Raw genomic sequence first — 25,291 nt, 5'->3', positions numbered from 1 at the left:
GTATTATCTGATAATGAGTCTTAAAAGAGATTATGAGAAAATAACGTGAAGAGGTTGTGGTGGCTCCCGCCTGCACTCCTAGGACTGAGGACGCTGAGGCAGGAGGACTGCTGTAAGTTTGTGGACAGCCTGGTCTACAAAGTGAATTCCAGGCCAGCCTGACCTACAAAGAAAGATACCACCTCTTTAAAAAAGCAGAAAAGGAACAAAAAAAGAAAAGAAAGAAAAGCAAAGCTCAAAAAAAAAAAATGGGCAGCAACATTTACTAACTTTATCCATAACAGTACTTGCACAATTCTCCATGGTTCAAAATTGTTGTACATATACTGACTGCTATATTTAATTCTCATTGTAACAAGTACTTACTCAATAAATTATACAAACCCACCCCTGAGGCTTAGAGATAGATACAAAGTCTAAAAGTTGATTCTTAATCATTAATTACCAAATTCATACAAATTTATTTTATTCTTTGGTGTGTGTGTGTGTGTGTGTGTGTGTGTGTGTGTGCTGTGACAGGTTTTCCATATTGTCCAGGCTGGCCTGGAGCTCCTGGTCTCCAGCCTCTTAAGTAGAGAGGATTACAGGTTCCCACTGCCTAGGTAGTCTGACATTGTGGTGTTTATGTTGGGGCAATTCATACTGTTTTTAATCATTATCAAAGACACCTGAACTTTTTCTCCCATTTCTTGTAATTTCAAAATTCTATTAAAATATTTATTGGCAAAATATTTTAGACTCAGATGTAAACCAATTGAACATGTATATATTCATTAAAAGTACAGGGTATGTCTTAACTATTTTAATCTGGAATACTTACGTTAAAATTATAGCTCAGACAAAGTTCCAGGGCCTGAGAACACAGTTTGACTTTGTCTTGAGACAAATACACCTGAGCCATCAAGAGGTGGGCCTCTGCATGAGACGGGCTGCGCTCCAGGCAATGCTGCAGGTTGTTGTACGCGGCTTCAGTGTCACCTAATGCGGGAAAACAGCGCCCGTGAGGCTGAGTTCAGAGGTAGAACCCAGAGAGGACCCAGGCTATGAGCAGCTATGGTTCTTCTGTTTAACCCCTCTGTTCTTGAAGCCATGCCCCATCCTGGAGTCACCTGAAAGACAGGCCTATGTGTCAGGCCAACAGCAGGTCACAGCAAACCAAAGGAAACATAAAGGATGCCAGTTGGTCCCCATTATTACTGGCAGGACTAAAAATCTACCTTCATTTTCCTTCTAAAAAGTTGTTCCTGATTGCTTTAAAAGGGTTTTGAGACTGTCGTCATTTCTATGAGAATTGTCTCCCAGAGGCTTGAGCATTTGAGCCCTTGATGGCCAGCTGGGGGCACTGTTTGCGGAGGTTTGGAAATGAAGGCCTTGCTGGAGGAAACGCATCACTGAGGGGGGGGGGGCTGAGTTTTTAACCTCACTCCACTTCCATTTCACATTCTGGGCTTCATGTTTGCATGTGAAGCCTGATCCCAGCCTCTCGCTCCAGCCACGGCACCTGCACCCGCTGTCATACTTCCCCACCATAAAGGATCGGATCCTCTGGACCTGTAAGGCCACCTAAACCATTTCTTCTATAAATTGCCTTGCTCTTACTGTTTTATCATAGCAATAGAAAGGTGACTAGGACAAAGACACCTGCATTAATAAACCTAGCATTCTGGGGTATCACTTACACTAACGAAGAAGACACATTCTAAATCTGGACTACATGACTGTGTGTAAAATAGGAAAAAGGCCAATGACACATTCCTGAAATTTTAAAGCATGAGACATAGATGAAAATGCCTTTAAACACCAACTGAAATATCAAATATTTTGGAAAACATCTGCTATGTATCCAGAAGTCTTAAAAAAAATCCACTTAGTTTTAAAGCATTGGCTAAGATTAATGTGTAAGAATGGTAACGTTAATCTCGGGCTGGAAGTTAGAGCTGTCAGAGGCTCTGCACAGCATCTGCAGCATTGACTTTAGGTGCTGCAGCTGCCTTGAGATGCAGTCCATACAGACTCATTTGTGCCGTTCCCAAAAACTGGCTTTAAGTAGATATAACAAGGCCCACTTCCCATCCAGCCTTCTGAGAATGGGGGAAAGAAGAGTCCTAAATTATTTTGTTTAAATATACTTCACCTTTACCTACATCTGCAGAAAAAAAGGGGATGAATTCAGTTTCCTAGTTCACAGGAACTCAGCCTACAGAACCTTTACAGTACCCATTGTCCCCTCAGAGGTAGAAAATTAACGGACAGATTATTGAGAGACAGCGCAAAGATTTACTAAACAAATTGTCAAGGTCTGGCAACCAACCATCAGCAAAACCAATAACTTGGGGATCTTTGTTACTGTAATGCCCAATACCTAGAACTACGATGGCAAAAGGGGATGAGCATGCTAAGGCTGGTAAATTTAGGTGTGTCAGTGGTGCTAGACTCAAAATGGCCCCAACCCCAATATACTGTTACAATAATAGAGGTAAGTGGTTAAGAAAGGCCGTCATGTGTAGTGCCACTGATGTGAACTACTACTCTCTCTAGTGGGTGCTTGGACACGGTTTCGCTCTTAACAGCTGCTACTGCAAGGGATTCTAAGAAACTGAAGCTTCATAAATAAGTGTCTGTGCACTGAGTTTCCAATATGCCCTTGGTCCACTAAAGCGTACATATTCTACATTTTAATGTTTCTATTTACTCCCCCAATACATTTTTAATGTTTGGACAGCTTCTCTTACTTGCTACTAGGTTTTCACGTGAAAACTGTTTAAGAAGAAAGAGTAATAAGAACTAATTGGGGTCGCTTGTATGAAGTGATCTAAGATAACGGGTTTGGCATTTTTGTTTCAGTTTCAGGAGAAACACATAATTCACAGACACAAGGCACACTGCACGTGACTGTGCTCCCTGGGGTGGAGTACAGGACCCATTTCCATCTGTCACTGCCAACACCACGACCACAGCCCTCAGTTACTCTAAGAGCTAAGGTATATATCACCTGACAAATACTTCACTTTGGCCATCAAGAAGACAGCTTGCGGAAGACCTGGAACACTCCTTATAATTGTCTCCAAGACTGAAGAGCAATGCCTGAGAACTGGAGAGAGAGGTTGCCCGGGACCTGCAGGCTAAACAAAGAAAATCAGAGCAGTTTGCTGAGTTCATAACTGCAGTTAGCCAGGATCAGACATACATTCATTTCAGCGTGACTAGAAGAAAGTGGTATTTTTTATAAAATTTCTCTTTTTTCACACTACCTTTGCTATATAAATGGACAAATATTAAATTACCTTCCTAGTTCATCTATGAATAGACTGTGCAAATAGTGGGTTGTGCAGTTAGAAATTAGGGATTGTTATGTAATTAATATTTTGATAACACAGTAATAAAGCAGTAATCAGTTCTAAAGTTTTCAAAGAAACATACGTTGAAAGAAAAAGAGCCGTTTCTTGGTTAAATACCCTGCATTGCTTCATTGATGCTGCTTCCTTGACCTGAAAGATGCTGTCCCCATCCTCTTCACCTGATGTACTGTCGGCTGCATCCTTCAGGTCAATGACTGTGCTCCTTTACAGAAGATCCCTCTGGATGAGGGCCACATGGCTAACAGTAAGGTGCCACACTTCCTGTCCTATGCTGAGGCACAGAGCATGTTCTCAAGAAGATACTCGAAATAAGACTACTGCCTAACCTCTTCAGATCCCCACAGCACACATCCTGCAGTGCCTTCCCACCCAGTGCTGCTGCTTTTATGGGACCAACGGTCTTTGTGTGTGTTCAAGTTCAGAATTTTATGCTTCTTTGAATTGAAACTAAGCCAATTCTTTAAAACTGTTGTGATGGTTGATATTGACTGTTCCACTCTAAGTGCGGCTGAGTCCATCCTATGAACCAGACTCCTGGACCAAATACAAAGGAAAAAGTAGTAGAGCACCGTGTTCATCTCTCTGGCTCACCTTACATTCCTGCTGCCATCCCCTCTCCATCATGTTGGACTATACCCACAAACTGTGAACCAAAATAAGCCCACCTTTCCTTCCTCCCTCTCCCCACTTCTTCAGTCCCTTCTAATTTCTTTCCTCTTTCCTTCCCTTCATCCTTCTTTCTCTCCCTTCTCTCCTTCCCTCCTTAAGTTGCTTTTATCAGGAATTTTTGTTATAGCAATAATTCAAGTCATTAATACAGATTTTTCTCACTAGAGAAATAGTTAAAGTAAAAACGATGCTAAGTATTTAATAGTTACCTAGCCACCAGAGGTGGGAGTGCATGCCTTTAATCCCAGTACTCAGGAGGCAGAGGCAGGAGAATCTCTGTGAGTTCAAGGCCAGCCTGGTCTACATAGTGAGTTCTAGGGCAGTCCAGGCTACAAAAGAAATTCTGTTTTGAAAAAAAGTCACCTTGCCACCTCTAAGAAATACTGAGAACAACTCTCATTTTTTTCCTTCTATTTTATGTTGTTGTATTTTGAGACTGGGCCTCACTATGCAGCCCAGGCTGGCCTCAATCTCACAATTCTGTCACCTCTGCTACTTAATAGCTACAATCATAGGTGTGGGCAACTTCATCCAAATAAAACAGCCATTGCCTTTTACTAGGATTTTCTATACAATCAAATATTAAAAATAGAAGACTAGAAACAATTTTTGAGATTATACTTGTTAGGTTATAAAGAAAAAGAAAACTGAATGTGAAAGAGGCCAATGAACGAAGAACAGGCAGATCTGTGGCCAGTGTTGCCTTTCTGGCATGTTCCCATGTAAACTGACCAAGTTACAAAATGCGGATAAAAACTGCATTATGAGAAAAACAGGATGTGTAATTGGATTAGATATCTAGCTACAAAGGAATATATCACTTTGTGAACTATGGTTTGAATCATTCTTAGCACAGTTATCAAAGAAATCCTCTGAAGTCCTCAAAAACAGAAGCCCTGTCTGTCCTTGTCTCCCCTATGATAGTCTCACCCGTGATTTCTCCACTCCCACTCCCACTCCCAGGCCAGTCACACTCATCCCCTGGTGTCCCTGTGGGCATCTTCATCAGCTGTTCCCTTTGTTGAAACCAACTCTTTCCACAGGTTACCTTCAATTCTTCTTTTCCTATGGCCTACTCTGACCCTTCCACACAAATGTTCATCACCTTTCCCCTGTTATGATTCCTTGAAGCATACTCTACCACGTCCAGTCTAATTAAGGCATATTATCACACTTTTAAAGTATGTCCTTTGGGGCAAGAGTTATTTTTCTCCATGCACATTCCTCCAGCTCCATGCACTGTGCTGCATGTGTTATAAAACCTCTGCAGAAAGAAGCCTAGGTGCTGAAGGAATACTGAAATATGCATTCAACCTTCTAAGCAACTTGGACGGCTGCTGACATAGGAGTCTGATCTCACCCGGTCTGAGTTAAGCATCGAGAATGTCTCTGGGAGAGCATAGTTTTAGGAGGATCTAAAGGCCTGGCAAATGACACAATGATAAACGCCCTGTGGAGCTTCCCAAGAGAAGACCATCTTTCTAACTTTCTTTGGTCACACATCATCTAAGGCTGGAAATAGGGATGTTAATACTTTGATTTTGGCAGTGTGTATTGGGTAGAGTTATCTGAAAAAAACCTATGTTGAAATATGAGCTGAGCCCAGGAAGATAGGTTATTTGCAATTACTGCCAATACCAAGGAACACTGTGGAATGAATGCATGTCATGTTGGAATGGATTCCCGGGTAGGGCACATGGGTTTCTAGGGCTACTACTCAAAAATGCTAATGCTTTCAAAAGACCACCAGTATCTCCAAGCTAAATCAAGCAGATGGAGACTGACATTCAGGTTCCATATAAAACAAATGACAAGAGCTAAAAGGAGTATGGTAATTGGAGTGTGAACCTAGAATACAGAATGTCAAGAGAGATGAGGAGTCCTTCTCTGGAACTCAAAGGCATGAGTAATAGATTAAGTTATTGTTAACTGTTAGCTCTGTAGGTATAAAAAAAAGGAAATGACTCACCTGCACTCATACAGAACAAGAACAGAAATGTTGCACACAAGAAGGATCTAATCCAAAGCTAACCATCTACTTTATGATGTTCTCTATGTCATTCCAAGGAACAGAAAGAATAGTCAACGGTCCACCTTTAGCATAAAGTAGAGTTTGATTTCATATGGGAAGTGGCTTCATTGGTTTCATAAAAAGAACTCCAGTTTTGAGTTTGCCTAAGGTGAGATTGCACTTAGCATGATCAATCAGATCCAAATATGAAGCAAGCATGAGCATTAAGCTCCTTTAATACTTCTAAAGGGAGAGTTTTAGGATTTTAAAAAATTTTAAATAAGTTTTAACAAATCATTACTTTCCTTATTTGGTAGTAATCATTTCTATAAAGATGGATTTAAAGTGATTTCAGCTAACAGAATTATGAATGCTAATTACAGGTACAGATATAGTTGAACACAGCAAAAAGAACTTGTTAACCTTGCAGAATTACCTACCTGAACCGGACAGAAATTCAGATATTCAGTAACAACTTCTAGTAAGAAGTCAGGATTGAGCTTCTCAAAATACTGTATTCCAAGAGGTAAATCTTCTAAGTGTGACAAGTGAGTATTCACAACATCATTTAACAGATTTACAACTTCCTCCTGTCGATTATTTTTCTTTGTAGCAAGAACTGCGTGCAAATACATTAATTCCTGAAATATAAGTATATTTCACAGTTATTCCATTTGGCTATAAAGTCATTTATTTCTGTTTAGATTTCAAAAATACAGGAGGTTTTATTTATAAGAAATTATTTAAACCTTTGATATGAAATCATTAAATCTAAGTATGAGCTGCATGGAATTTTAAGATCCCTGAGAAAAACATTTAAAGCCGACTTGCACAGTGGTAAACTAACAAATGCAGTCATACATTAAGTGCGCGCTTCTTCACCATCTAGAGCTGCGGCTGAACTGTCCCTTAGAGTTCCCGTCTCATGACAGCAGCTGTGACCTGCCAGCTGAGAAAACGCCTTACCGCGGACTTCCCCATCGACTGCTGGAATTCACTGAAGAACTCCAGCTGCTGGGCTGCATCCTGCAGCTGTCCTTCCATTAGCTGACATCGGATGAGCCCTAGATCAAACCAAAGCAGTCAAGGCGTATTCCAACCAACTAAACTAAGTTAACAAAACATTTTCTTCCCCCACAGCAATCTTGCTTTAGACTGAAAAAAAAAAAAACACTAAAAGAAGAACACAGCAGGGGCAGAGGTGGGGAAGAAAATCAGTAGCCGGGGAGTAGGTAACATCTTTTACCGCAAATTCATAACTTGATAGAAGCAACCAAATGAAATCCATTCTTTCAAGATAGTATTTGTGAATTATTGTTATTTTTAAAGATACATGACAGCCTCTTGTGTATAGAAGAAGCCGTTTAGTTAGTACACACACACACACACACACACACACACACACACACACGTACATTCTCTGCTTCAGTGGGCTGGCCCTTCAAGCAGGTTTCCCCTGGAGGACATCTAAGCATTAGCATACCTGTGATGGCAGAGATGTTGCTTTCGTTCAGGGTCATGGCAGTCCTGTACCACTTCCAGGCCTCCTTAACTTTGTCTTGCAGAATCATTTGGTAGCCGAGCTCCGTAGCAATTTCTGCTTGCTGCGGGGTTAAACTAAATGCTTTTTCTAGGAAACCTTGAACTTTTTGAAGAATGAGTTGATTACGTCCACACTGAAAAGAAAACAAAATAAGAACAAAATGAAACAAATCTAGACAAGAAGCCTAGCAATGCTCAACTCAAAGACCTATGCTTCTCTACATTAAATGCAGCCTGAAGTGCATAGGATGGAAGGAATGGGACTTCTAGGTACTGCATCAAGGAGGAGTGTATGGTCCATCACTAGTTGTATATTTTAATTTAACAACATCACCATTTTATTACATATGATCTTGCAGCATGAAAACAATAATTTTCATGATTCTTTTACAAATTAGATAGGAAAATCTTTATTTTAAGGTTTCTAAATCTATGTGCATAATTAAGAAAAAATTCTCTCCCCTTAAAGACAACCTGTACAAATAGCAAAAAATATTTGAAAAGGGATATGGCTCTCGTATTTTTAGAATAAGCTTAACCAAAAATTTTTGACACCAGTGTTGTTAAATAACTATTGGACATATCTACTTTTTTTTTTTTTTTTGGTTTTTCGAGACAGAGTTTCTCTGTAGCTTTGAAGCCTATCCTGGAACTAGCTCTTGTAGACCAGGCTGGTCTCGAACTCACAGAGATCCGCCTGCCTCTGCCTCCCGAGTGCTGGGATTAAAGGCGTGCGCCACCACCGCCCGGCTGGACATATCTACTTTTAAGAGCAAAATACTTCTCTAAATATTTCAATAAACAATTCTATACGTGTTCTCAAAAATGACAATATGTCTGGCAATAACACAAATAAAAAAGAAACATATCATAAATTTAAAATTTTTCTTCTCTAAATTTCATACATCCTACATGTTTTAAGATACGATAATTTCTAAAGTTTAGCAATAATATCCTTAACTTTTTCTTTCAAGTTAGATAATTCTTTTACTTATGTTTATTTTCTTCCATATATTTTCTGCTAGCTCACTGAACTGTTCAAACCTCTAATTCCTGTTGCTGGCTCTACTCTTCTGCTGTATCCATCCCTATCGTTTTGCTTTTACAGAATGCTCCTAACAGAAACATGCCGTCACAAAATTAAGACAGTGGTCTTTTCCTCCATTGAAACACTCTGCAATTCACCTTAACTGATTTCCCCAAAGGCTTTATAACAGAAAACAAAAGCACAGAACCTCCCTCACCCACTGCACTCTTGCTTTCTTTGTATGGAAGGTTCTCTCATCTCCGTGACCCCCTCCCCCATAGTCCCTCGAAATCTGGGAAGAGGTAGTTACAATCTCCTGCGTCTCCTTTCTTGGGAATGAATGATACACTTAGATCACATTGATTTCACCCCAGGCCATATGCTCCTCAGTGCTTCATCCATGGCTAACTGCAAACTCTTAGAGATAGAGGTCTGGCTTGGAGGCAATCTTACGGTTCTGCTGAAGGCTATTGTAAGCTTATAAAATAGCTGAGCATTCTGTGGTTCCACGACATCCAATGCAGTTGCTAAATTTTCCAGCTTGGAAGCAGCCTAAAACAAGGTAAACAGTATTACCCTTAAAATAAACTAAGAAAAAAAATCTATTACATGAATATATGCTCTAATATACTATTACTGATATATTTTTTAATGATTTAATTTTATTTTACATGTATGTGTGAGTGCCTGCTTGTATGTGTACGTACCATGTATGTGTCTGCTGCCTGTGGAAGCCAAAAAAGGGTGTGAGATCTCCTGGAACACAAATAGTTGTGAGCTGCCACAGGGGTGCTGGGAACTGAACCCAGTTTTCTGCAAGAGCAACAACTACCACTGAGTACAGCAATACAAGAGCATCAGTCACTGCTGAGCCATCTCTCCAGCTCTCTATTACTGATAAGACCTTGAGTTTTTATAAATTTCTCCTGTGTGTTATGCATGTGTGTGTGTGTGTGTGTGTGTGTGTGTGTGTGCGTGCTTGTGTGCACATGCACGTGCGCACATGCATGCTATAAGGTGGTTTGTGCATGAGTAAATGTTTGTGTGTGCACGAGTTTGTATGAACATGTGTGTGTATAGAGGCTATCTTTTACTTTCTTACTTTTGAGACAGGGTCTCCTACTGAATCTGGAGCTTATCAATTCTGCAAGAGCAGTTGCTAGGTGAGCTCCAGGTATCCTTCAGTGTCTGTCTCCCCAGTGCTAGCAATACAAGCATGTGCCACCATGCCTGCTTTTATGGGTACTGGAGATCCAAACTCAAACCCTCATGTTTGTATAGAAAGCACTTTACATGCTGAGTATTTCGTCAGGTCCCCCAGTGGAATCTTATATATTGTAGGGTGACTTAAATCAATTTGAAGCTCCAGTCTTTTTTTTAAGCTCCAGTAATTACACAAAATTATTTCTTGTAAATAACCATCATTGAATAGAAGCCTTTGGATGGGTGAAGATAGCCACAGTTATTCAACAAATGTACAAACTGAGCTCGCTCCTTAATAATGAAGCCATGACACAAAGGCTGTTGGAATGATAATATAGTTACAAAAATGTTACATGAACCTTTGAACTACACAGATAGCCTAGTTTATATTTGAAATGGTATCTATAATATAGAAATCATGAAAGTGGTTAAGTTAAATAATTTATTTTACTTTTTTCAAAAACAATCTCTTTTTTAAATTTTATATGCCAGTCCCAGTTCATAAACCAGAAACAGCAAATTATTTATTGTAGTTCCCGAGCTCATCTAACTCATGCAAACTCAATTAAACTGCAAACATACTACAAATTCTACTTTGTATAAATATGCTCAAAACAATGCTATGTACTGGCATCTTACATAAAACAACACATATACTCTACTTAATCAATCTAAAATCATTTTGGAGAGGAGTTTCCCTACATATGTGTACTTTACTAGTTGGTACAAGACAATCAAGTCTTTGTAATTCTGTATTTCTAGCAGCTAATTAAAAATTATAATAGCAATATTGTGAGATAGAATTTTGAGCTTCTAATGAGTATGCACACATGCATGTATAAGGAAGTGTAATGAAATTCACTGTGATACAGACAACTTAAACTGTATAACACCATTTACCTTCTCTATGTCCCCTTCCCTGCATAGATAATATAGAGCCAGCATTCTCAGCGCCTCCACGTTGTTACTGTCCTGGAGCAGCAACCTGCAGGAAGACGTGCAGTTAATGACTTTGTTTGTTTGTTTTTTTTGAGGGATTAAAAGTTTGGTGGCTTGACCTTTCCACTCCTCAACTAAGTAGTTTTAATGACTACTTTAAAATTAAAGTTATCTGGAATTTAAATATTAACAGGAGTTGTGCCTGTCTCATTTAATACTGTGGTAATGCAACATAAAGTGTTATGTATGCTATATAATATCATTAACATTAATAATGTTAACTTTAGTTAATTATACTATAATTAATTATAATTAATACTATACTAACTATAAACAGCAGTGTATTAAATGTTGAGTTTGGGAGCTGGAGACAAGGTCAGTGGTTAAGAGCACTTGCTGCTCTTGCAGACGACCTGGGTTCAGTTCTAAGCTCCTAGCAGTCCCAGCGGATCTGACACTTTCATCTGGTCTCCATGGGAACCACAGCAAAGTGGAGCACTTGCATCCAAGCAGGCTTGCTTCCATGACCTTCTCCAGGTTTCTGCTCAAATGCCCTTCTCCAGTGAGACCTTCCACATCCCCTCCTGACTTCCCACTCCAGCATGCCGCTGTACTCAACCCTTTTCCTCCCTAGGACCTACGCTTAACGGCTACATAATTTAATTATGCTGCTTAGCATATGATTCATCTCTCCTTAACAATAGCTTCCTAATGGCAGAGAGATGTATTGATGAAAGCATCTATCTTAAAATACTCAGATATTGATGTAAATAAGCAAAATTATTTCTTGTAAATAACCATCAGGGTTTTTGCATAGGTATGTGTTGCATGCTATACACATGTGCTAGCATGTGTATGAGCACGTATATGTGCACATGCATGTGGAAGCCCAAAGTTGACGTCCTGTTTCTTTCCCAGTCACTTTCCACATTATATATTGAGACAGTGTCTTCTGCTTGACGACTCCCTGTCCATGCCTCCCACACACGAAGACTTTACATGGGTGAAACGCCCACCCAGACGTCAGACTGGCAGCGAGCACGTTAAGCACCGAGTCATCTCTCCAGTTCCAATTACATGCTTAAAAGCAGTACAATTTGAAGTGTCTTTGCAATTCTGTGCTGCTTGGAATAAAATCATTGCATGTTACTTGAAAAATTAAATTTATGCTGATTATGAAGGTCTTGTAACAGACAGAACACAACCAGATTATTTTCCTCATGCATAACCAGATCAAAGAGGCTGTAATGTCATTTCCCACTTCACCTCTGTGCCGTCTCCACCGTCTGATCCCAATCCTGTAACGCCAGCTGCAATTTCATTTTTTTCTCAAAGGCAGGAAGGAAGTTTGGGAAGTTTACAATTATCTGGCTCACGGTCTCCAGGGCTCCAGAGTAATTCTGGCGCATTTCAAGGCACAGTACCTAATAGGAGGAGAAAGCTGACATTGAAACTGTGGTCTTGTACACCAGGCCCTCTCGGGCCAGCCTGGGCTAAGGCAGAATAAGGCAGAATACTTCTGCTTTTTTTTTTTTTTTTTTAGTTTTATCAAAATCATATCTTAAAATATCACAGAAATTAACACACATTAGCAATTTTGCTCTACAATAGATTCTTAACTTGATAACAGGATACATTTTAAACTAGTATGCAGAAGTACTCAGGAAGCTGAGGCAGGAAGAGAGACGACATTTAAGGTCTATCTGCTACACACTGAGGCCAGGTTAGCCACAGATGTGGTACAGAATAAGGCCCTGTCTCCAAAAAGCAAACAAGTAAAAGAAAAAGCCCATTTAAAAATATAAAGAATATTGCCCTTAGAATGGGAAAATTACCTTTGTAGAATAAAGTATCTCTTGGAGGTTTTTAAAAGAGCATATAAACTAAAGCAATTTTTCATATTTTATCCGTACTTAGAAATGTTATGTTCAGGTTAGAAAATAAGCAAAACAAAGTCCCAGCAGCTGCCATGCGATCTCTTCTTGGGGTTCTCCAGGCAGAACTGAAGACATCACGAAGAGGCACACCCAGGATGGCTATTGCCCAACTGCTGGTGTATACAGGAAAAATAAAAACTGCCCACAATGTCCATAAATGAGTCATTAAATTGGAGGTCATATACTTAACAGATGGTAGGTGACCTTAGAAGGACTGCAGATGTGTGCAATTCATACCCATTTCACAGAGCACACGCCCTGTGTGACAGCTGGCTAGTTTAGCAGTAGTAACTACCCCTCATTCACATGTTACTGTGCCGCCTGCCTTGGAACATTTTTACAGGGTCTGTGCAGTGTACATACTGTCTCTTCCAGAGGAAAATAAGCTGTAAATGTAATCAGAGTATTGAAAACGCATGGAGAGGCCTGCAAGATGACTCAGTGGAGGAAGGCATCTGCCACCAACACCTAATGACCTGAACTCACTGTCCAGAACCCACACGGTAGGAGAGGACTGACCCTGCAAGCTCTTCTATGCATGTGCAAGCACAAACTCACACACACACACACGCACACACACTCACATAATGGACATTCATAAATCATCATATTTTTACCTTTTAACTTTTCCTTCTACATTAAGATTTACCTCAGTATATTTCAATTAAAAATTAACATTTTATCTCATCATTTAATATAAAGTGCAATATGTATTTTTATGTGTGTATATATATATATATACATATATATACATATTTCCATATAGTTATAGAAGGTATAGTCATCCAGAAATCTATTATGTCATAATAAAATATTTAGATTTTCAAATAATTGACAATAATAGAAGAAAAATTAGGATAAATTTTGTACAAATTTTCTCTTGGAATCTACCTACATAGCTAATACTTGTTCATCCCTGGGTTTGTTAGAGGCCCCAGCACTGCTAAAAGAGAAAACAGCCTTTTCAAGATCTATTTTTAACTATGTGCTTTTATTGTCCCTGGAGGCACTAGATCCTTTGGAGTGGAGCCTCAGCTGGAGACGTGGGTGCTGCGAACAGGACTCACGTCCTCAGCAAGAGGTCTTGAGCACTGAGCCATCTCTCCAGCTCCTGAAATGGTAATGAAAAAACTTCATTTTATTCATTGTGGAGTCTGAAGGCAGGCACGTGTGGACCACAGCACATGTGGAACTCAGAGTCAACTCTTTCCTTCTGTACGGTTAAGGCATGGTCTCTCTTACTGTCTCTCTCCGCCTGTGGACACCAGGGGAGCAAGCCTACGAGCTCCTGAGTGATTGTCCTGTCTCCACCCCACCTCCTCCTGTATCTTGTCAGAGAGGGCTGGGATTATAGATCTCAGTCACGGCGTCCAATTTGATTTGTGGTTTAAGGGATCAACTGTACACACTTATGCTTTCATGGCGAGCGTTTTTATCCACTACCTCACCAGTACCAATAATTTTATTTTATTTATTTGTTTATTCTGCGTGTGCCTGCGGGTGAGTACAAGGACGCACAGGCGGAGGTCAGAGGACAACTTTCAGGGTCTGTGGGATCCTCCCTTCTCACATGTGCGTTCTGGGGCTCAAACTCAAATTCTTTTATCTTCTGAGCCATCTGCCTGCAGCCCACTGATAAATGTGGAAAGGCATTCGGGAGATGTTAGTGGAGACAGACGAAAGGCTGTAACTTAACTCGTCCAGCTCACAGTGATGTTTAAAGACTGACAACTGTTTAGCCTCAAAATGCAAATCAAGATGCAAAGCTGTTCAAGCTTTACACTAGCTACCTCTCCAATACAAACGTAAAGCTAAAGCCAGAGAATTGCCCATTAGGTCGCCTCTCCTCATCACCCCTGACCTGGGGTCCATGCCCCCCTTCTTTCCTCTAGCCTTTAACGTCTCACTCATTCTCCTCTGACCGCCTGGATATCTCGCTGTGTCCTGAAGGTGACTTAAGGTCACTGAAATCTGTCACTTCTTATTTTTAATGTTTTCTACATCATGCTATCAGGGCTGTAGTCTTCATTGTCTATAAGTCTTTGTTCAAAAGCCAAATGTATTGACTACCTCCTTTCCAACGGCAAACTGACCGTATGCCTCAGCTCCCATCTCCCACCCCTGCTTTATTTTTGACTGCAGTTCCCACCTACCATCGCGTCATACACCAGGTTTAACTTACACATTTTCCTCCCTGTTCTTCCTGCTGGCAGAACAGAAGACCCACAACCACGTGAGGTGTTTACCTTCTCCATGTCATGCTTTCTCTCCAGTGACACACACACACACACACACACACACACACACACACACACACACACTAGATGTAAGGGAAACACTGCGCAGGAGGGAATAAAGAACCAACTACAGAAAGAGCATTGATCCAGAACTCAGGCCCTTTAGTAGAGACACCATTCTCTACTCTGTCCTGCACAGATGTGAGCTCCTCTAATAGTTGATAGCGGGATCAAAGTATCCTCTTTGGTGACCTAGTGAGTTCTGATTAGATTTCAAGTTTTAAATTTTAAAACACTCGATTTATTCACTTTGATTCCAACTCACCTTACCCAGCAGAGCGAAAATATCATTTCCATCTTGCAATCCCTCCTCAAAATACCTTAGTGCTTTCTTAGCATAAGGTTCTTTCCTTCTTGTGATATCAAGCCACGCTTTCAGAATCGGCCCCTGGAAAAGAAAGTTACTACCTGAGTCAGTATGACTACCACAAAGTTTGTCAGCGATTACATTACTGCTGAAACACACCTCCTTCTCGGAGCCTTTGACAGCAAATGGCCACCCTGATATCAGCAAAGTAATAGCTGCCGTGTGGCTCACTCTGTGAGGACGAGTTGTCTCTCTGCATACAGCGCCAATGAGCTGGGATGCGGAAGAGAAATGATGCCTAACTTCGCACATGATAAAGACCAAGAGAAGTGCACAGCTATCACAGGCCCTGCAACAGTCTGGCGAGCTAGAAAACTGGGAAATGAGAACTGAAATCATGGGTATTCCCAACGGATCGGAAGGTCTGTTTGACCGCAAAGAAGATAGTTTCCTTTAAAAGTCAAATAAGAAATGGATCTGTTCTCCTTGCTATGATTATAGAGTGACTTCTAGGCATTTAATAAAGGTCTCTTGCCTCCCTGCATATTCACCTGGAGCTATGGGTGAGGCTATCAACCCGAGCCCCTCCAACTAAGGAGGCCGCCTACCATGTGAATGCATTCCAAAGGCTATTTCTGTGGAGTAAGTGACAAAGTACAGTTCCAGCCCTGAACCTTCAGTGGCCTTCCTTTCCCGAAGCTCCTCGTCTGGCCTGTTTGGCCAGCACTTGACACACAGCGCATGTGAACACAACATCTCACTGCCCCCTACTGTCAGTGTCTCCACTCCACACCTGCTCCTCACGGAAACCAGATCTCACGAGATTCCAGGACACCGCGGCACCCCTTGAGTGCAGGCCTCATCTTTCTTTCATTACGTCTATCAGCTGACAAATCTTGGCGGGTCTTTAACATTACTTGTTACTCCTCTGGGCAACTCAAAACCTTTGGCCAGAATACAGTCTTTTCTCCAAGTTTTAGTTTCTGTCTAAATCAGTACAGCTTATAAACAATTAATTTTCCTGATCTGCACTGTAATAATATAACGTTCATGACTGAAAGTCCTTAAGGATTTCTTAATGTCTGTCAAATTATCTATAGATACTCGTGCCTAGCAACCGTGATCCTTCTATTTCTCTACAGTATTACCATTCTCATGTACCCCATGTTCCATGAAATGTAAAGCCCTCGAGGTAAGCAGAAATGGTGTCTTCATCTCTACCTCTTATCTTCAACCTGGGGTAACTACTCCCCCTTTCCAGGTTTGCTGGTGAAATTGGTTGGGGCGGGGCTGGGGGCTTGCTTTCTTGGTTTTAGCTGAAATGCTATTTCCCTTCTAAACATTCCCTCCCATCACCGAACTTTACAGATGTTACGTGATAGGGGAAAATGCTTTCTATCACTTAATCTTTCAGATGTTATGTGATTGAGGGAACTATTCATCAAAATAATGATTTGTACAAAATAGGCAAGCAATAAATGCCAGACGTTATCTACCTGGGCACCTTAATCACATCTCTGCGAATCACTTCAGTCTTCCCAGGAGGCAGGTGAGGCAAGTGCCCTAGACTGATTTACCCAAGAAAACAAAGCTTGTGCGCTCTTCCTGTGTGGATTACTAATACCACAATTCAGGAGTCGTAGGGCAGACATGTTCAATGAGTGGGAAAGAAGGGGGAAAGAAAGGAAACAGAAGCAAACAGGCTACAGATCCATTCTAGAGTTACTCGTACAGAAACAAGAAACCTCAGTCCAACCATATTATTTAGGAATATTCCATATATAGGAAAACTATTTGTAAGTTACAGCTAACAAATAAGCTCATGATGCAAGAAACAAGCTACCTTTGAAAAGCCCTATTTTGCAATAAAGAATATTAAAAGAAAGTTGTTATTTTTTGAGACCAGAGTGGCTATAATAAAGAAACAAACTAAGGGTACTACTATATAGTAACACAATCTTCTTTCAATAGCATTGTTTTAAATTAGGAAAAGTGGTCACCTCATTGCCGTCATGTGGCATTTTCGACATTCTGTCAATATATTCTCTTGCCTTATCATGGCGACCAATGTGCCACAAAAATAGGCCTGCATGATACAAGGCTTTGCGTCCGGCTTCCTTACGTTGCTCCTTCATTTTGGTGTCTAATTCCAGGATAGCTTCTCTATCTGAGGGGGGAAATAAGATTAAATCTAAATTAAAGTTCAGATCAAGTGTTTATAATAGGTTAGATGACTCACCAGATAGAGAACTGGGTTTTTCTCTCAAGGACAGCATTATTAGAAACAAAATACACACTATACATGCCATCTAAATACTGCAGGTATGCTGCTTCAGTTAAGAAGAACGAGCAAGCCAGGCTGTGAGGGTGAACACCTTAAATGCTAGCACTTGGGAGGCAGAGACGTGAGGATCTCTGTGAGTTCACGGTCGGCCTGGTCTCCAAAGAGAATTCCAGGGCTGCCAGGGCTACACAAAGAGAAACCTTGTCTTGAAAACAAATTAATCAAACTAATCTGAAAAAAGAAAAAAGAAAAAATATCAAAATGAATCTAAATAATGCCTTTTTTTAAACCCAGTATGTACACACACACACACACACACACACACAAAAATATAAAGTGGATATAAAGTTACTGAATTTGCTCTTTTTTAAAAAACTGAATCTTTGAAATGGGCCTATTTTACACTCACAGTACATTTCAACCGAGGCTAAGTTATCTTCAGAGAGAATGTATCCAGGCCTTTAAACTCAGAGTTGAAAGACTGATCCATACATTCAACTTGTTCCATACATACATTGCCTAATTAATCAGGGATCAACTTAAAATTTAAAATTTAAAAAGTAAATTAAAAATTGGGCTGGTAAGATGGCTTGGTGCGAAAAAATGCCTACAGCATAAGCCTGGTATCATGAGTTTGATCCCCAGAACCTATGTAAAAGGCCTAGATGGGACAGCACACATCTAATCTCAGAGCTCCTACAATGAGGTGGGAGGCACACTGTGTTAGTTTTATGTCAGCTTGACATTAACCAGAGCGATTTGGGAACTTCAACTGAGAAAACGTCCCTACGGGATTAGCTTGTGCGCCATTTTGTTAATTAATCAATGATATGGGAGGGCCAAGCTCACTATGTATGGTGCCAACCCTGGGCTGGTGGTCCCGGATACAGTTGGAGCAAGCCATGAGGGGCAAGTCAGCACAGAGCAGGTCCCTCACTCCCGACTCCCATAGCCTCTGCATATTTCCATGCCTCCAGGTTCCTGCTGACTTCCCAGGATAACGGTCTATGAACTGTAAGATAAAATAAACCCTTTTCTCCTGAAGTTGCTTTGCAAATGTTTTATCATAGAAGCAAAACCCCTAACTATAAAAGAAATTGATACCGGATCATGAGGTGACAGACCTGACCATGGTGTTTTGGGGAGCACTGGCCAGGGTCTTTGTGACTTTGAGCTGGAAAAACCGCTGAGTGCTCAGAGCTCAGTGGGCTGTTCTCTGGGAACTTAGGAAACAATGCTGAGAACAGCACAGATGATGGAAGCCTGGTTTGTGAAATGTCAGAGGGAAGTCAGAGTCCCTCAAAGACTCTAGCATGGCAGTTTGATATTTTAAATTAAGAATCTGTGGTTCTGGTCATCTGGGGCTGAAAAATCAGACGATTAACAACAGCTAAGCATCAGAGAATACAAACCTTTACTTAGGGACAACTGATGCTGGTTTAGTGGGACCTGGGGAATTCGTGGTGGTTAAGAAGAGACCAGCATCACTGAAGCAAGGTCTTCTGAGAAGGATATTCCTGGAGTCAGCACAGAGACAACTGGGGTCCAAAGGAGGCCACGGTTGTACCTTGTGCTAGAAGGAGGCCACGGTTGTACCTTGTGCTAGCAGCTGAACTTGGTGGTCTCCCAGGTGATAATGGGTTTGAAGACATGAAGGGGTCATGGAGAGAAACTGAGGCTTGGAGAGACTACTGGTGAAGGTGCAGCTTAGTTGTAGTCTAGAGTACAACATTTTGGAGATGTCATGGGATGACCACCAAGAGCAGCAACAAGGGTGGATGAAGGCTGATTAGATAAGGTACAAGTGTTATGAATGGCAGACCAGAGAAGCACAACTGTCTAAGTCCTTTGGAGCCCAGAAGATCATGAGTCACTCCCAGACACTAGACATTCAATTACATACACTGTTGAAGTTGACTGTTCCCTCTTGCAGTAAGAAAGTAATTAACTTGTTTTTTAAGTTCACAGGAATGTACAGTTATGAGACCCTGAATATTTATTTTAAAGTAACTTTAAATTCTAGAGAGAGACACTGGAATTTAACAGAAACTTAGGAATTTTACAGACTTAATATTTTAGACACCCTGCGTATTTTAAAGAGACCCAACTTTTAAAGTGTTTAAAAATTTTAAAGACTGAGGAGCTTTACCATGTGTCTTCGGGACAAATGGACAAGGAGAGGTTCTAGATGAACGGCGACACATTCGTGTGTCGGGCTGACACGGGGTCGATTGTGCTGGCTAATTTTCATGTCAACTTGACCCTAGCTAAAGTTATTTAGAAAGAAAGAAACTTGAGAAAATTTCCCCACCAGACTGCCCTGTGGGAAAGTCTATGGGAACATTTCTTGATTAATAATTGATGTGGGAGGGTCCAGCCCACTGTGGGTGGTGGTACCTCAAGCCAGGTCTTATGGATGGTAAAAGAAAGCAGGCTGAACAACCCACGAGGAAGAAACCAATACACAGCACTCCTGCATGACCTCTGCATCAATTTCTGCCCCCGAGTGATGGACTACAGTCTATAAGGGGAACTAAACGCTTTTCTCTCCAAGATGCTTTTGGTCACAGTGTTTTCTCACAGCAGCAGAATACTAAGGCATGGACGGAGAAAAATCACTTGGAAGCTTGTGGGTCAGATAACCTGGAGTTCCCAGTGTGGCAGAAACATGAGAAACCCCGCCTTAAAAGGTGGAGGAGAGAAAAGTTGAACATGCCATTGTATGCATAAGCCAGCTCCCCCCATACCCCTTGCCTCACAGACAGAAAGACAGACAGACACACATACAAATAATAATATTTAAGTAAATAAAAATTAAATAAAAAAATTCTGCCACATCTTGGGGGATATTTGATCACACTATGAACCCTGAGTTTTTATTTGTGCTGATTAAATAAAATTAACCTTGAATCAGGAGGCTGAGTTAGCAATTAGTTGACACAGATCATAGAGTATCAGAGGGCATCCGGGAGAGACAGAGAGACACAAGAAGTAGTAGGGATGGATTTGGAGTAGCATGGCCTTTCTGGTTTGGCAGAGTGGGAGCATGGGGCTTTTGAAGACACCAGCAAGGAGAGAAGGTAAGTTTTTTTGCTACTTAGTCTCTCTGAGCTTACAGGTCTTAGTTAAAGCTACCTTTAGAGGCAGTGACAGAGCCGGTGCCTACGGGACAGAATTCCTGCCAGGCTGTGACCGAGCGGCCAGGCCACAGCTAGAGAAGCAGGCTGGGGGAGGAGGAGCCACAGTTGCTGGCTGAAGTAGTAGACAGGGCACAGCCACCATGCTCCACACGATCAGATTACCCACCTTTCATGTGTGAAAGCGGCACTTCGGTATGTACTACAACTGAGTGGTGTCTGTCATTCCCAAGACAGCCCACTATATTATAGTACTTTCATTAAAGAAATGTAGAAAACATTGTAATCATTCTAAAATAACACAAACACCAGAGGGAGTGTCAGGACTAGCTCCCAAACCACGTGGCTCTCAAGTCCAATCCTGAAGCACACACGCACAGCTAGAACAGTAGGACTGTTTCATAACTTTGAAACGTACCTGGTACACCCCAATAGAGAGTGCATGCCAGTTTACTTGTCAAGCGATGTTTTATTTTGTTTTTGTAATCTCTGCATGTGTGCTTGGTTGGCATGAGAGAGGTATGTGATAGGTTTCTTAAAATAGAAAAAAATGCTTCTAATATTTAAAAACTCATGACATGCAGTTCATTTAATTATTTGAAATATTTACAGTGCTATTGCTACTGGACATATACACATATATTTTAAGTTACCTGTGGCTTGGATTCTCTTCTTTCTCAGTCATAGGTTATACTACTCACCAGCACAATGCAATTAATCTTTAAAGACCAGCTTATGAACAACGTTCTTCCCATAATACAGCCACATGTCCCAACCACTGTGCAGAACAATGTTCCTTCCATAATATAACCAAATGTCCCAACTACTAACCAGGAAAATTACAATGTTACTTTAATAGCATAGCCATATGTCTCAACTACTACCAAGAATAATATTTCTTCCATAATATAGCCATATATCCCAACTACTACACAGAACAATGTTCCTTCCACCATATAGCCATAAGTCAAAGTGAATCAGATATAGAAAATCCATCCAAACACTGTACTTAAATACTATACCTGGATTGGGGCTCATTTTATGGACATACATTAGTGCAATCAGCGAACACAGTGATACATCTTGTTTATTTTTAATGGCCTCAAATTCCCGAAGGGCTTCTTGAGCTTTACCTGGAAATCAAGATTAGGGTGTGGGAGGAAAAAGTATTCTTAGTTCAGAGCCAGGATTCAGAGACTACGAAGACATCTGGTGACTAGTGCAATACCTTCCATGAGGGTCCCGTAGGCATGGTAAAACCTGAACACTGGATCACTGCTATACTTCTTCATCCCTTCGCTGGCAACAAGCAGCACATGGTGATAATATCTCTCTTGACAATAGTAATTAATGAGTGCCTGAAAGGAAATAATGGCTAAAGGTTAACAGTCTGTTTTTCTGAAAAATATTCAGAAGCAGTTATCAGCCTAAAATCTTGGATAATCCAGAATTTCACAATCTCTTCCCTACTCCTAAAATACCACTGCAAACGGACACATAATAGTAAGGACGAGACAGAATGAGCATGGGTTTTCCTTTTTCAATGTGATTTCTTTTTCCCTTTAATAATTTTGTCAAGAATACTGGAGGCAGATTACTTTTATATTTTAACCCTTTGGCTACATTTTCTTAAAGATTTAGAATAAAAAAGAAATCAGAAAAAAGTAGACCAAGAAAATGAAGAGTCTTGGTCCACTTAGCAATTCTCAGTGTTTTGCTGTTTCTTATTTGGTTTCGTTTGACACAAACTTGGGTCATCTGGGAAGAGAGAACCTCAGTTGACAAAATGCTTCCATCAGACTGTAGGCAAGTCTCAAGAGGCATTTTCTTGGTTAATGACTCATGTGGGAGGTCCCAGCCCACTCTGGGCATGCTGCCCCTGGTCAGGGGTTCATGGACTATATATCTGGTTGATCAGTGAAACATTGGAAGAATGAACTGACTTGGCCGTGTTCTAGAAGGTGTGTCTCTGGAGGCTTAGGCATTTCAAAAGCCCATGGTAGTCCCTACTTGTATTTGTTCCTGTCTCTCGGTGTCTGTCTCTCTTTCTTCCTGCTGCTTATGGATCAGGACAAAAGCTCTCAGTTACTGTCTTGGACAGATCTGGACTCTAACCCTTTGAACTGTAAGCCACCAGATTAAGTGTTTTCCTTTATTAGAGTTGCCATGGTCATGGTGTCTCTTCACAGCAATAGAACCTTAACTAAGACAGGACTTGGGTAGTTTACAGTTCAGAGGTTCAGTCCATTATCATCATGGCAGCATGCAGCCAGATGTAGTGCTGAAGAAGGAGCTAAGAGAGTGTTACATGTTGATATGCAGGCCACAGGATGTGAATTGGGACACTGGGCGTGGCTTGAGCATATAAGAGATCTCCAAGCCTACCCCCACAGTGACACACGTCCTCCAACAAGGCCACACCTACTCCAAAAAGCCGCACCTTCCAGTAGTGCCATTTCCTATGAGCTTCTGGGGGCCAATTACATTCATACTCCCACAACACCATCATCTCTGCTTCATTTCCTGTCTCCAGAGTGCTTCCTTGAGTTCCCACCCTAATAAAACACAATGACCAAAAGCAGCTTAGGGAGGATAGAGTGCATTTCACCGTATAGTTTACAGTGCAGGGAAGTCAGAGGGCTTTGAAGAAACGTGACTTACTGGCTTGTTCAGTCTGCTTTCTTATAGCACAGAGAACTAGCAGCCCCCACAGAGAGATGGGCCCTTTCAGAAGAATCAACAATCAAGAAAATTCCTTGTAGACTCGACTACAGGCAATTTGATGGAAACATTTTCTCAACTGAGGTTTCTTATTCTCAGATGACCCTACCTGTGCCAAGTTGTCATAGCCAGCACACCAGCAGTGGTCAGTTGGAATTGGTCTAAGGGTTCCTGGGGCTATCTCTGAGGCTTACTAAAGAGGGAAATCAGACTCTCACATGGCTGTGACTACCAGACTCCTTTACTCCATAAAACAGCATGTGGGGGAATCCTGTGCCATTGTCTGACTACAGAAGGTCTAGCATGAGTAAGAAGCAGACAGGGCAGATGTGTGTGCAGACAGTTCTCTCAGTCTGGATTCTGGAGGCTACATCTATGCCTTTTCTAGATCCCAGTCACACAACAGTCTCTAGCACCTCTGCTCTGCTCCCCTCCTGTGCATTCTGCTCCGCACCCCCCTCTCCACCTTGCTTCTGGAGAGAAGAACACACATGCCATCCACTAGTTTGCTTTTTCACAAGTTCCTCGTGAACTGTCGGGGGTCACAAATGAGCTGTCTGTGTCCCAGTATTATCCTCCTTGACTTTCATGGAACATTTAAAAACACCCATCAACTACAATTCTGAGTTGAAGGCAGTACTGGGCTGTCAGACAGGACGTGGATTGAAAGGAGCAAAGACACAGCCTCGAGTCTTGGTCTCTGTTACACTTTTGCTCATTTACAAACGGCCGTTAGTAAATCAAACATCGAGGTGGGGATGAGGAGTATCTGAAGATGACGTAAGAGTACCAGTCGGCACAAACAGGAGAAGGATTCAGACTCTGCTGTTGGGCCCACACCCCTCTGCCAACCTGCGCCTTTAGATTCCGCCACCTGCTACCCCATCATCAAGTGAATGACCACGCCCCTTCCCACTCATCCAGCACTGCTAAGTGAAGCTTCAAGCGTGACTGTTCCTCTGGCTTTCCTATTACTCCCTATATCTATGCTACTCTTGGGGTTCAAGTTAGACCATTTAGTCCAACAAACTTCAGTTTGATTTTTGAGACAGGGTTTCATTATGTAGCCCAGGCTGGCTCAAACGTGCTCTCTTCCTGCCTGTGTCCTACGTGCTGCCAGTTGATAGGTACTCCATGCTCAGCAGGGTGGCAAGCATTTGCTGTCTACGTTCTAGTCCTAGGTACTAGCTACTCTCTAGCACTACATACTGAGAAGAGAGTGATTATTTGGTACTGAGAAATGTTAGTAAGAGGGGTCACTGTCCTGAAAAAAAAAAAAACTTTGAACGTCCTGGTGAAATTGCAAACGGAACACCAGTTGAGAGACACTGCAGCGATTAACATAGGAAAGTGGCCAGTACATTACAATTAGGAACACAGAATATTGTACCCAGTTGATAAGCGTGAGTAACCAGAGAATCCACTCCTGCAGAGCATTGTAGAGCTGATTCTCCAATTATAAGCCCTCGCTCCTTCTCCTCATACGTTTAACACCATGATTTGCCTTGATGATTCTTGAGAAAGGCCTGGCAGTTTATAAGGAACAACCACAAGGAGCTAAGAGTACAGTACCTGGGATGGGTGCAGAGATGCGTGGGGCCAAAAGCCAGCCCTTAATCTACAACAGTGGGCTTAGACACATTTGGCTTCCCACTTGGCTTGGTCTGGCCCGTGAACTAAAACTGGCTGGAGAGAAGGGGCCAAGAGAAACATTTCATAGACAAATTCGGAGCTCATAAAGATTTATTGGCATATGAGGATGATCATCCAAGTACATTCACAGCTGGTTCTCAATTACAGTGTAGATAGACAGAGATCTTAAATTAGGTACCACCTGGCATTTTGTAGAGGATGTTTG

At 41.4% G+C, this 25,291-nt stretch overlaps 1 protein-coding gene across 1 annotated transcript in view; it reads right to left on the bottom strand.

The window, feature by feature from the left end:
* The window catches only part of Ttc21b (tetratricopeptide repeat domain 21B), a 61,103-nt gene that overhangs the window by 34,612 nt on the left and 1,200 nt on the right, over window positions 1-25,291 (bottom strand). The window contains exons 2-13 of the mRNA XM_038337985.1: window positions 21,941-22,070; window positions 21,735-21,845; window positions 17,292-17,458; window positions 15,250-15,372; window positions 12,017-12,174; window positions 10,712-10,796; window positions 9,062-9,160; window positions 7,523-7,715; window positions 7,006-7,103; window positions 6,480-6,680; window positions 2,993-3,122; window positions 821-978 (exon numbers count right to left, since the gene is read on the bottom strand). Coding sequence (XP_038193913.1) covers window positions 821-978; window positions 2,993-3,122; window positions 6,480-6,680; window positions 7,006-7,103; window positions 7,523-7,715; window positions 9,062-9,160; window positions 10,712-10,796; window positions 12,017-12,174; window positions 15,250-15,372; window positions 17,292-17,458; window positions 21,735-21,845; window positions 21,941-22,070 — 1,653 coding nt within the window. The remainder of the gene's footprint in view (window positions 1-820; window positions 979-2,992; window positions 3,123-6,479; window positions 6,681-7,005; window positions 7,104-7,522; window positions 7,716-9,061; window positions 9,161-10,711; window positions 10,797-12,016; window positions 12,175-15,249; window positions 15,373-17,291; window positions 17,459-21,734; window positions 21,846-21,940; window positions 22,071-25,291) is intronic.

The sequence above is a fragment of the Arvicola amphibius genome, chromosome 7, assembly GCF_903992535.2.
Source record: "Arvicola amphibius chromosome 7, mArvAmp1.2, whole genome shotgun sequence".
Lineage (NCBI taxonomy): Eukaryota > Metazoa > Chordata > Mammalia > Rodentia > Cricetidae > Arvicola > Arvicola amphibius.
Note: the sequence above shows the minus strand (reverse complement) of the source record. Positions and strands in the feature narration are given on the sequence as shown.